A 13068-nucleotide genomic window follows, 5' to 3' on the forward strand; every position below is an offset into this window, starting at 1 on the left:
TGGAAATGATGCACCAGGAGTTCATCATCATTATCATCATCATCATTATCATCATCAGCAGCAGCGGCAGCAGCAGCTCTGCCTTTGCTCTAATACCACAAGCTCTGGTGACTCCAGTCCTGCGGTTTCTAACAACAACAGCAGTATGTTTCTATTGTTAGTAAATGTCTTCATAGTGACGTTTGGCGTATTTTGTCGGGTTAAAACTCCAAACTTCCATGTATTTTATTGGGGTTTATAGTGACAGACCAACACAAATCTGCAAGGAAATGTGAATCCAAAGGAAAAGAGTGGACCCCTGGTGTTCACGGTGGTTAGGGTTAGGAACCACAGCTAACTAGCAAACACTCGAGACCCCCTGTAAAGATAACTGCCTATTTGAATTGTTCAAACACCACCTGTACCTTAAAATGCATTATAGGTGACATATGCAAAATCCACTTTTTTAGCCCATTCATTGTGTGGTGTGCTGGAGCCTCTTGGAGTGCAGAACGGTTGAAACTAGTCTACCATTATGGTGTAGATATCTTAATTTGCTGTTTGGGTCAATTTTTTCCTATCTGTCACAGTGGCATTTCTGGAAACTTTTAAAAAGGGGTCAGTGGAGTGGCAAGAGGTCTTGGACCTCCTCAGTGAAGGAAATGAAAACCCTCCAAACAGAGACAACAAAATGTCCACAAAAAACTACCAGGAAATGTCCTTTAGTTATTTAGTTATTTCATATCTATGTTTTTTGTTTGTATTTTTTTTTATTATTATTTCAGTCTAAAACAACAGAATTTGAAAGCAACTTTCAACTTTTGACATCATTCCTACATTTTAAATCTCCTGTAAAGGTGAGATAGTTACTCATTATCTCAGCAGTCTCTCTCTGACATTTACTTTTTACTCTTGACTAACTTCTTGGATGGCAACATTTTACTTTAAATTGAGCTAAAAATAAAAACACTTTAGTTTTATTGGTAGAAAGCCAAACACAATTTTTGGGCTGTCTATCCTCTTGTGTTAGTTTGACATGACAAGTTTATCGAATCCACTGTCTTTCAAATTATAATTATACATATAAATATATCATGTTTTCCTGAATTAATATTTAATTTGTAGATTATAAGAGGTTTATGGATAAAAAGATAGTTTAGTTTTTATAAGTGGAACTCCTAAACAAGGTCATTGACCTCTGACTAACCAATTTCTACAATCCATTTTTCTTTTTCATAGCAATTTTGTCATCTAAGATAAAAGGAGGCCAAAGTTACAAGTGTACATGTCAAAATGTTTTATTGGGTGTATTAATCTTGGGATTCATGACACTGAATCTCAAGATTAATACATGTTTCTGGAGCATTCCACCTCTAAGTGCTTCAGGTAAACAAACTGAATTTTCCACACTGGTGTGTATGCGTGTGTGTGTACCCACACATTAATTTATTGTATGGGTACATTTCCAAAAAAAAACGTATCTTTTAAGGTTTCAAAGTATCAAAAAGGATTTGGAAAACTTAGTCTGACAGCAAACCAGTGAGCTGCAAATAAAACAATATTAAAATGACAACAAACTTTATTTTCAACATTAATTTATTGTGTGTTGATACGACGTCCTGACTGTTGTTTTGATAGAAGTGCCATCTTGCCTCCTTATGTTATCAGATAGTCAAAAATTAGGAAAATCTTATACTGGAAACAAGCACATCCCATAATAATAAAGTAAAGATGAAGTACAAACTGAGCTGAAACAAAGATCTAAATGATTAGATGTCTAAAATAAGAGGTATTACAACTTTTAGAAATGGTAAAATTTTACTAAATGAAAATAGAAAGCAAGCAAAGAAGAGATAAAATCATCAAGCAAGACGAAAACATTATTAAATGAGCACAAAAATATATAATGCTAAGTGAAGTGAAATAACACCAAACATGCACAACATTAATGATCAGTCTTAACTCTACCAAAAATGTTTCTATGGATTTTGACTAAACAGGGAGGCTTCCACATCCTGGACATGTGCTGCTGAAGTTCATAAATGTCAACAACATTTGCGCAAATCTGTTACTCGCTCATAATTACAGTCGAATACCATCGAGCTAAGTCTGTCTGCAAGTTGGTAATATTTTCTGTTTTTCTGCTTTTCGAGGATAGAGGATAATCCTTTCTGTCAACAGCCTCATTATCCAGTCGGAATTCCCGGGATAAAGTAGGAAATGTTATTTCCTATCATTTAAACCCTCCAACAGACACATCTGAAGCTGACAACAGCCTCGTCATTGTAACCATTGGCAACCTTGACAGCACCCTGCCTTATTTCACACACCGATTATCTACCACTTCCCCCTTTAACGAGCACAACAATGGCTGTAAACAAACCGTAAATAGTCTCTCTTTGGTAATCAACTTCTTTAACCGGGGCAAGTGGGACTAATTCCTCAGAGGAACAGTCTGAGTGGCGCTACACAGGTATGCCAATAACCTCTGACCCTAGACAAGGCCTGTGATGACATGAAAGTTGACCTCTGGTGACCTTAGGGGTAAGCTGCAAACCTTGCGTGGGGGCTTTTCCCAGAAAGGTCGCCGTTTGATGTCAGTCAGAGGGTTTTCTCATGGCCCTGTCGGTCAGGTCTGTTGGTGAGGAGGGGGGCAGGAAGCTACCTGAGGAGAGGTTGACCACACAGCAGCAGCTCCATCTTCCTTTAACTGACCCCTAAAAATAATTTCTCCTTTCCTCCTACCTCCCACACACACACACACACACACACACACACAGACACGCCACCCTGCAACACATGCGGAAGCTGTCCTTATTTGGAGAGGATTGAAAACACTCTGCAGCTAAATAGGACGCGTGACAGATGATATTTCATCGTTTGTTTATTTGTGGGGTTTTAACCCTGGAAGACCTGGACATAGAAAAAAATATATATATATTTTTAAAGTTCAACCTTGTATATAATTTTGTATGAGTACTTTGGAGTTCTTTGTTTTGTTTTGGTAAGGTTGTATACAAATGCAGTAAATATAAAATAGTTTGGCATTTTGTAAAAGTGTTACAGAAAAATTGGACGTTTTGTGGAAACTGCAGTGATCCCCTCCAGAAAATGATTGCATAATTCTTATTTGAATAATTTGGTGCAATCAATCACAGTGACATTCACAGTGATCTTGCTTAGTAATTTGGCTAAAAGAGAGCAGAAGCAACTAGTTTGGTTTTTTTAAATAAAGAAGAACAAATGCAAATTCTAGAAGTTTTTTAACTTTTTTTGCATAGAATGACTCATGACTGAGAATTGTTTTCCCTCATCATAACTCCTTTTTCTGTTCACAACATTTTCCACTAACATCAACATTCTGTTCACTGCAAAAACACGAAATGTTACCAAGTATTTTGGTCCAGTTTCCAGTTCACATTCCTTAGTCCACTTGCAATAAGACAAAACTAACTTTAAGTAACTTTTCACCAAGACTTAAGATCCTGTTTTAAGTCAGCAATTAATACATAAAGTGAAAAAAATCTGCCAATATCAATATTCAGGAGTTATCAACTTAAAACAAGGTCTTTATTTTTAGTTACTTGCATTTTATTTTTGCTGTATTGTTGAAAGTGTATTAAGATATTTCTGCTAGAAATTAGACAAAATATACTTTGTGAGATTTAGTTGACGCAGTGTAGAAAAAAATACTCTTCTCAAAACATGTTTAAAAACATAGAAAACAAGATGTTTTTCTCCTTTACCAGTGAAAAATGTACCAATGGAAACAGATTTGATCAATATTAGGGAATTATTGAAGCTCATGTAGTTTGCTGAGAAGTTATTTGAAAGTTCACTAGTGTGAATTTGTGTCTTTATATATATCATAAATATTTTGTTTTTCTTTGTTTCGAAACCTAAAAACAGAAACAATATAATTCTTCTTTTAAAAAATAAACTAAAAAACTTGTAGCATATATCCAAGTTGTTTTTTTCAAGAAAGGTTATATAAGATCTGTGGCTCTCAACAAGTTTTAATTAGCCGGGACTGAGGTCAGAATTGACTCTCTGGGTCAGACGGCGAGGAAGAGGAACAGTGATCCGGAAGCTGTACATCAGAACCACCTCATACTTTAACTATAAATTCCTTGCTGTCAAATCCAAAGTGATTTGAAACAACGTCCCTGAGGGCTTCATTGTCTAGCAAGCTGATGGGGGTAAATGACACGGGCCGGCTGTGAGGGAGGGGATGCTGCCCTTCCTGCTGGGCTGTGGGGCAGCTTCACCCTGTAATTATGTACTAATCTTTGTCGATCATGAAACAACAAAAAAAAAAAAAAAAAAAAAACAGCATGAAGGACCTCACTGTGTTCTAGATCTGCAGCCCCTCCAGCCACCGTCCACTGCGTCCCCAAGACGGACCGGATCGCTCCAGCTTCAGAACTCCTCGCCGTTCAAAGTTAAGCTGCAGAATAGCCGTCGGGTGAAGATATACTTCACTTAAACTCCTGCTGTTTTTCCTGACTCCTGTAGGGTGGGAGCAGGTGGGATTTGCAGCAACAGCTGAAGGCATGATTGACTCGTCATGATGACGTCTCAGCAAAACAAGTTCTCTGAGCCGAGCCAGCTGATTGGTCCTGTTAGCTAAGATGAGGACAGAAATACAGAAACATTTTTCACATTCTTTATGGGGGGGGCGGGCAGGTTAAACACAAAACTTTGATTTATTTATTTAATCTCATCTCCCTTTAGTCCGATCCAGCACATGTAACTGCCTTCAAAATTCAGCAATAGAGTAAATAAAACCCACTGATACAACCTGAACTTAAAAGGTGGTGGGATCAATCTAGAATATTGATAATATCAGTATCAAGCCAGTATCAGTATCGTATCGATAATAGTGTGGTATTGATATTGATACCAGCCTGATATCAATATTTCATGCCTTCAAACATCATTTTTGTATTTCAGTTTCTCAACTTAAAAAGTATTTTGTAGACACCCATAAACTCTGTCCAAATTCTATCCCAGGTTTTAACAAAATAATTCAAAGGAAAAAAAAAACAAAAACATCTGACGGTCAGAAGTTTGTTGATAAGATCAAACTTAAATATTAAACGTATCTGCAATTTACCAAGACTATATCGGCTTCAGCAATACTGGACATGTATTTACTCAGTATGAAATTATTTGAATGTATGTATGTATGTATGTATGTATGTATGTATGGATGGATGTATGTATGTATGTATGTATGTATGGATGGATGTATGTATGGATGTATGGATGGATGGATGGATCTGTAGTAGTGACAGCATTATCCAAGTGTAACGACCCTGACCACGCAGCTGAAGATTCAATGGAACAGTTTAGATCAAAGAATATTCATTTTCTAGAATGGCCTACTCAAAGCCCAAAACCATATTCAACTGAAACTTTGTTGGAAGACTTTAAATGAAATTTTCCTATTTAACTGGAGTTTGATATATATATATATATATAAAAGAATGGGCAAAAATATGAATCAGAGGTCACGTTTGAAAGAAAACCATTTTTTATTATCTTTCTGCTTCACAAACTTGCACCAATTCACACAGAATTTCAATAAAACACGATGAGCTCTGTGGCCTTAGCGTGGCAAAATACAATAAAAGTCTAAGAGGCGTGAATACTTTTGCGAGGCACCGTGAAATGAAAAGACATAAAGGGGCTAACTGCAGTTTTCACTCAGTTAATGTGTCGGGCGGGAACTATCATAGCTTTCTGAAGCAGGTTGAGGGTGAAGCGCCAGGTCAAGGATGCCTTGAAAGGGCGCAGAGATAAGGGAAGTTATGGGAAGCTCCAAGTTTGTAGTCAGTAAGGATACAACATTGCATAACTTTACAGTATCAAAATGGGGTGGAACATGTGCTGCTTCAGGTGGATACTGTGTAGCATCTTCTGCAGAAGATTTACAGCAGCAGAATGAAAGAAATGTTTGTTTCTTCACGGATTTGAATATTTAAAAAACTACATTTTTTGCAATCCAAGGGCCACAGAATTCAAAGTTTGACATATCCAAAATGTAAATACTTGTATTTTTAAATATCTTTTAAACTAAGATGTTTTTATTATAATGTAATAAAAATACAATATGAAAAGGAAATATCAAAGAACTGTGCAAATTGTTCATGCATTTGAAAATATATATATACACATATAAACTTCTTGCAATTCGAGAGCAAAAGCTTTCCAACCTTGAAATGTAAATAGATGTTTTTTTGTTTTTTTTTAATAGGTAGCAATCAAGATGTTGGTTTTGCTAATAATTCTGCACATTCTTTGTAAAGAAACATAATGTGGTGTTGTGTAACGTTCCTCTGGTTATGGTTTCTATTTCTCTAGAAAGAGGAAGTAATTCATAGAAATACAGCTATTACGCATGTGAACCAAATAATCAGCCACTGCGCTGTTTTTTTCCACTCATGGTCTCCAGAGTTCCAGCATCGTTAACGTCACCGTTAACGACAAAGTAGGCAAAAAACTTAGAGATCATCAAACGCGTGGCCACATAGATATGCCAGTCCTGCTTTCCTGTATGAACCTGCTGCCGTGGCAACCTCAGTAACTGAGACTTCCAGATATTGGTGTGAGCAGCTGGTCCCAAACTAATAATATGTCCTTCTGACAGATGGGGTTGGATGGCTGTCATTCGAACCCTGCTGATCCATGCAGGCAGGAATATCTGAAGCACACACACACACACACACACACACACACACACACACACACACACACACTCACCAAAAAAAAACAATGCGGTCACTGGTGACGTTTTTACGTCACCGGTCATCTCCGTTTGCACACACCTCTTCAGAACATGAACTCACTTCTGACTGCAACTCCACCATCGCTTCAACAGGTGGCTGCAGAGAAAATCCTTTTAGGAACACAGAACTGTTCAATGTATTGATAGATGAACAGTGGCCTGATAAGATATGCATGCTACTGGACAGTTTTCACATTTTGCCACATCACAACCTGAAACTGTAGCGCATGTGAATGTGAATATTTCAGCAAAATATTGCACATGTGGACACAAGGAGCTAACATGGCACAGATGTTTTCTTTTCGCCTGGTTGAAGAAAGAGTAAATAAATGAAGCAAAAAATAAAAATAAAAAAGAATAGCGTTAACTTCCTAAAAATTTGAGATGGTGGCCATTTTTCCAGATGGCTACCATGGTCGCCAAGGCAAATGTAATATATGATCAATATTTGCCACCAAATTACCTATAATCCAAAACCCAGATAATATTTCACAGAAGCATAATTAGGTGAGGATAACTGGTTGCGTTGGATTTTAGAAATCAGATTAAAGGGGCCTTAATGCAAATTCCTGAAGCAGTTGTTTAGTAAATATTATTATTATTATTTTTAAACTATGAAGGAAACCAGGTTGAAAACACTGATCTTTGTCAATAAAAATGCACAATGCACAGCAGAGAAAATGCCAAGGTTTAGAATAGATTAATCATGAAATAAGTAAGCACTAAATATTAGGAGATTATCGACTAAAAGGCAGAGATTAAAGAGAGCCTAAACTACTCAGGCAGATCATCCCAAATTTCAATCTGGATTCAGAATCAGCAAGACGCCTCTTTGTCTCAGGACGTCATGCTGGATGCGGGCTGGCGACGAGAAAGCTCTGAATGTAAACAAGACCTCTGCTGCTTTTTTTGTTTTGTTTTGTTTGTTTGTTTTTTTTTATCCTGAAAGGAAAAGACGGGGAACTAAAGAGGACACAGATTGCTGTGCTTTTGCTCAAAAATATAACCAGGCAACAAAAAAAAGAAAGAAAGAAAAAATTGTTAAAGATGCAGACTGGAAATTCCATGTTATTATTTGCGGCATGCTGAATGCCTCCCAAAAACAAGCCGAGCAGCGCAAGAGATGATTTGCATATAGTTTTCACTTTCAGAAGGTATCTGAGGAATTTGCCCCGGGGGCTTTTTGTTCAAACTCGAGCAAGTTTCATTCCACCTACCCAGAATCACCTGCAGACATCCAGAGAAACGCTCCACTGATTTTTCACATTCATTTCATGACACGTGGTTGGATGGTAATACTTTTAAATAGCATCATCTTATTCTTTAAACTTTAATAACGCTTAAAGATTCAGATTTCTTTGAGTCTGATTTCGTAAGTTGTACAAATGCACTAAAAGAAAAGAAAAAAAACAAAAGGTGAGTTGAAGCAGGAGGCGCGAGCATGCCATTCAGACAATAGCATGCGCGGGAAAAGCAGGGTGGAGAGACGAGGAGTGGAGAGGGAAGTCAGGAGGGGTGACGGGTAAAAAAAAAGGGGGGGGAGGGAAGGGAGAGGGCATGGGGCGGGGTAACTGGAAGTCTTTTTATCTCCAGTTTCCCACATCCTGTGAACGACCCACAAACGCGGCCACCCAATTTGAAAGAATGAGCGGAATGCGCCTTTTCTCCTCCTGCGCCGCTTTGATGCGCGGCGGCGCAGTTTGGGAGAGGGAGAGAGGCTCCACGGCGGCCAATAAACTATTTTGTTTCAATGCGAAAGCGATTAGGGTAAATGACGGCTCGAGTAGATGAAACCCAGAATGATGAACTGCTTTCGGTTTGTTTGTGCCTCTTTTGTGTGAGAACAACTCTCTGCGTCGGCTTGAGTGCAGCTCCAGTAGGAGCAGCCTGCTTCCGATGCAGACAAAAAATCATTACAGAGCAACCTACTCAAAGTCTGAAGCGATTATTATTAATCAAGACTTTAATGTCTGTTTTTTTTTTTTTCAAATAACTTTATTTCAAATAAAAGTTCTGCTGTATTCACGTACAAAGTTTCAAATTGTTGTTGTTATTATTATTATTATTATTATTAATAAACTATTTTATTTATATTAAATCACATTTATAATTAAGTAAATATCTAGATGTAATAATGGCACATACAAAATATGGAATAAAGCGCTCTAGTGATACTCTTTGTATTTTTCATGTGTTGAAGGAGGCAGAAGCTTTCGGCTTTTGAATTTGCATCTCCCTCCAGCATGAATCCCTAATCACGCATTATTCCAGCCCTTTTTGGCGCGTTTTGATTCCCGCCACGTCTGTCTGGCCCTGTCGGTTACGAGGCTGTCTCTAGTTTCATCCTGTGATTGACGTGCGTGCCTGCGTCCCCATTGGCTCACGGAGGCAAAGGGGCGGGGCTACCAAAGACGAAGGAGCTTATCGCTACGCCTTCTACTACCACCTTATAAACGTTCTACCCCCAGCTTTTTGTTTCCAGAAGCCGGTGTCTGGCCGAGGCATTGGTGTTTCCATTTTTGTGATCCGTCTCGTCGTTACTCTTCTGTTTACATATATCACGGGGAACAACTGCGCTTTCGCGTCGGTTTCCTTTTAAAGAGAACACATCTACACGTCGAGTTGTTGTTTTTGCCTTTTTATTTTTTACTTTCCTGGACCACAGGCGGATTTTGCCTTCTGTCTGGATGAGAGGATCCTTGCCGCATTTTTTTTGTTCCTGCAACGTGGACACGCAGCCCCAACAAGCAGCGACGGGAGGCTCCTTCTATCGGAATAAAACATTTACAACCGTGTTCGCCGAGCTTCGCCGTGCTGGATTTGATTTAAGGAATGCTGCTGTCCAAGCTGAATTCTCTGGCTCACATCTCCGCCGTGGATATGCCGGCGAAAATGCAGCTGCAAGTTCAGCAAGGTTAGACGCCCTGGTTTTTTTTTTATCCTTCTGCTTTACTGCGTTGTCCATGGAGTGGCGGGGGTTAGAGCAATGGCTGGCCGCCCATTTCTAAAGCTTCGCTTGCTAATTAACAGGGACACGTAGAGCTTTTGGCCCGCTCTGATGTTCACGGGTTATGTTTCTGTGTTACAGTGAAGGAGAAAGAAGCTTTCGAAAAGCTTTATCAGGTCGGCGCAGTGCTGGGGAGCGGCGGCTTCGGCACCGTCTACTCCGGCACGAGGACATCCGACGGAGCTCCGGTTAGTCCGCTTTTCACCTTTTATATTTACATATTGTCATTTTAAAATGGCGGTTTTACATATTTTGGTGTTGTATACGTCTTCTAAAGCGGTCTCCTCTTTGTCATACTAGGTTGCTGTCAAACATGTAGCCAAGGAAAGAGTGACTGAGTGGGCAGAACTGGTGAGAAACTATTCATATTATTCCGGTGCTTTTCCTTCTGTCAGATACTATTTATTTTTTTTAATCTAATTTTTTTATTATTATTATTTGTGTTTCTTCAGGCTAACGGCTCGCGCGTGCCGCTGGAAATAGTTCTTCTGAAGAAGGTCGGCACTGGCTTCCGCGGCGTCATCAAGATGCTGGACTGGTTCGAGCGGCCCGACAGCTTCATCATAGTCATGGAGAGGCCGGAGACCGTCAAGGATCTGTTCGACTTCATCACCGAGAAAGGCGCGCTGCCCGAAGAGCTGGCGCGGAGCTTTTTCCGCCAGGTGCTGGAAGCCGTGCGGCACTGCCACAGCTGCGGCGTGGTTCACCGGGACATCAAGGACGAGAACATTCTCATTGACCTCCGCACCGGCGAGATGAAGCTCATCGACTTCGGCTCCGGGGCTCTACTCAAAGACACCGTCTACACTGACTTCGACGGTATGTTGATTAAAAAAAAGGGTTTTTTTTGCCCCCTGGATAAAGGTTACATAGTATGTAGACTGAAGAGTCATGTAACAGAAATTCCTGGGTTGTGTCATCTTCCTCCGCTCGCTCCAGGGCTGTAGCCTTGTCGCCTCCTATCGGAGGGAAGCGGTATTTTTACAACTCAAAGTTTGTAAACAAAGTCACATGTCTGCTCACTCCCTCCCTCCCGCACGCGCTCTTGTCTAAACACAAACACAGCCAGTCACGCTGCCTGGCAGCTGAGCTCTGATACAGTCTTTAGAAAAAAGAAAAAAAAAACAGGCTTAGCTGGAGCTCTTAAAATGCTTTCATTTTCAGTATTATAATAATAATAATAAAAACATTTATTAGCTTAAGGTTGTTGTGTATCTTATTTTAATTACTTTCTTGTGCTTTTCATATTAATGACCTTTATTGCCGTTTTTTGTCTAACAGGCACAAGAGTGTACAGTCCACCTGAGTGGATTAAGTATCACCGCTATCACGGCCGCTCAGCCACAGTTTGGTCCCTGGGCGTCCTGCTGTACGACATGGTGTGTGGAGACATCCCGTTTGAACACGATGAGGAGATCACCAAGGCACAGGTTCTGTTCCGGAGGAAGATCTCCACAGGTGAGCGCACGTGCCTCCGCAACGCTTGCACGAGTTGGTGCCGACGGTTGTCTAACCAGCTCTCCCTCCCTTTCTCTTCCTGCAGAGTGCCAGCAGCTGATCAAGTGGTGCTTATGCCCGAGGCCTGCTGACCGGCCGTCCCTTGAGGACATCATCAACCACTCATGGATGCAGAACACATCGCCGTCGGTGGTGCCCTCCACAGTGCAGACGGAGAAGTCGCCCGCCGAGATCAGGCTACACAGCATTGCCCACGAGCCCGCTGCCTTCATGGCCACTGCCGCGGCCCGGTGATGGGGCTCGCCCAGTCCCAACCGAACCGAGCTGAACTGAACTGAACTGACACGTAAAGGCTTCACGTGACAAAGCGACTACAGAGGCCTCTGCCAAGCCTCAGTGCAGGCGTCCAGGAGTGCGAGCTGAGCGGCACGCGGACAGTCCAAGTTACGCTAGCTCTCGCAGCGCTCCGCCGGTTTTCCTCCAAAAAAACAAGAGCGGAGGCGTCGGAGGCGAGTTCCGAAGAGAAAAAACAAAGTGCCTTATGTGAGATTGTTTTAGGCAACGGGAGCCTGAAAATACTTGAATTTCTAAACACAAACAAAAGATGATAACAGACTACATTTACTTCGTCTTTACAAGGCTTGTTTTGTTTTCCCCTCTCATAGGCCTAGATCAGTAAAGCCTGTGTAATTTGTTATTATTTTACAACCACTACTATCACCACTACTCCAATGTCATTAGCAACCAGACGACCTCATAGTGCCGGCAGCAACTCGTGTAAACAAAATTAAGAGAAGAAGAAAAAACACTGGACTTACCTCAGTCTGTTTACTTCAACATCCACCTCTACTCCACCTTCCCCCTCCTCCTCTTCTACTTCCTGTGTTGTACTGTATACAAACACAGGGCTTGAGTCTCTTCAAACTGAATGCACACAACAATGCAACGCAACACACACCGAGATACAAACATCTTCTGCTCTTTAAACGCTGGGATTTTTTTTTTTCTAAAGAAAGAAAAAAAATGTGCCTCACACAGGTCTTAAAAATTCGTTGGGGACAAAAAAATGTAAATAAGATATTTATTATTGTTGTGACAGCTCTCCCATGCCTAATGAGCTATTATTATTTTTAGTTTTTTTTTTTTTTCATGGCAGAATTTATTTATTTATTTATGAGAGAATTTCGGCTGTCTATGAATGTATATATTTCATTCCACAGTCACTGAAGGGCCCACGGATTATTTAAGAGAAAAAACAAAGATGGAGGTTTTTTTGTTTTTGACCATATTTATTATGGCTTGAAATATTCAAAGAGCAGATGTGTGTGTGTGTGTGTGTAAATAAAGTGTAAATAATGCTGAAAAGCACTTCCATTTTTAATGTATGTAAACATTCAATGTCTACTGATGGTAACCAGTGTCCACCACACGCTGGTGTTTGAGTGAATGATGTGTGTGTGTGTGTGTATGAGAAAACTTGGATTGTTTTTTTGTTTCTTTTCACCCACTTGATTTAGAATTGTAAATTATGTTAGAAGCTATTTTTATATGTTTCAATAAATATTTTTTGTAACTACGACTCTTGACTCCTCTGCATCATTCTTAACTGTCGCCACGCGCGGGCTGCGTTTGTTGTGAACGCCCACACAAGTTTAGTAGGTTAGAAGGTTATACAACTTCCTGTTTGACACTTTTGTCAAAAAACAGTCAATGCGGGAAGCTGATGGGGAGATAAGAGGTGGCAGATGGCGGCAAAAGAAGCCCGGAGTGTTTATGCGGTTGCAGAGATGTGAAAACAAACTTTATTACAGGGCTTGTTGACACTGAGGTGTAA

General features: G+C 40.2%; 1 protein-coding gene across 1 annotated transcript; it reads left to right on the plus strand.

Moving 5' to 3' along the window:
- The first annotated feature begins 9185 nt into the window (after positions 1-9185).
- On the plus strand, positions 9186-12813 carry pim1 (Pim-1 proto-oncogene, serine/threonine kinase). The gene is made up of 6 exons (XM_044110563.1): positions 9186-9683; positions 9858-9964; positions 10077-10127; positions 10229-10595; positions 11058-11234; positions 11320-12813. The coding sequence occupies exons 1-6, from the start codon at positions 9602-9604 to the stop codon at positions 11526-11528; spliced, it is 993 nt and encodes a 330-aa protein (XP_043966498.1). The 5' UTR covers positions 9186-9601; the 3' UTR covers positions 11529-12813.
- The last annotated feature ends 255 nt before the right edge of the window (positions 12814-13068 follow it).

This window comes from Gambusia affinis, linkage group LG01 (assembly GCF_019740435.1).
Source record: "Gambusia affinis linkage group LG01, SWU_Gaff_1.0, whole genome shotgun sequence".
NCBI lineage: Eukaryota > Metazoa > Chordata > Actinopteri > Cyprinodontiformes > Poeciliidae > Gambusia > Gambusia affinis.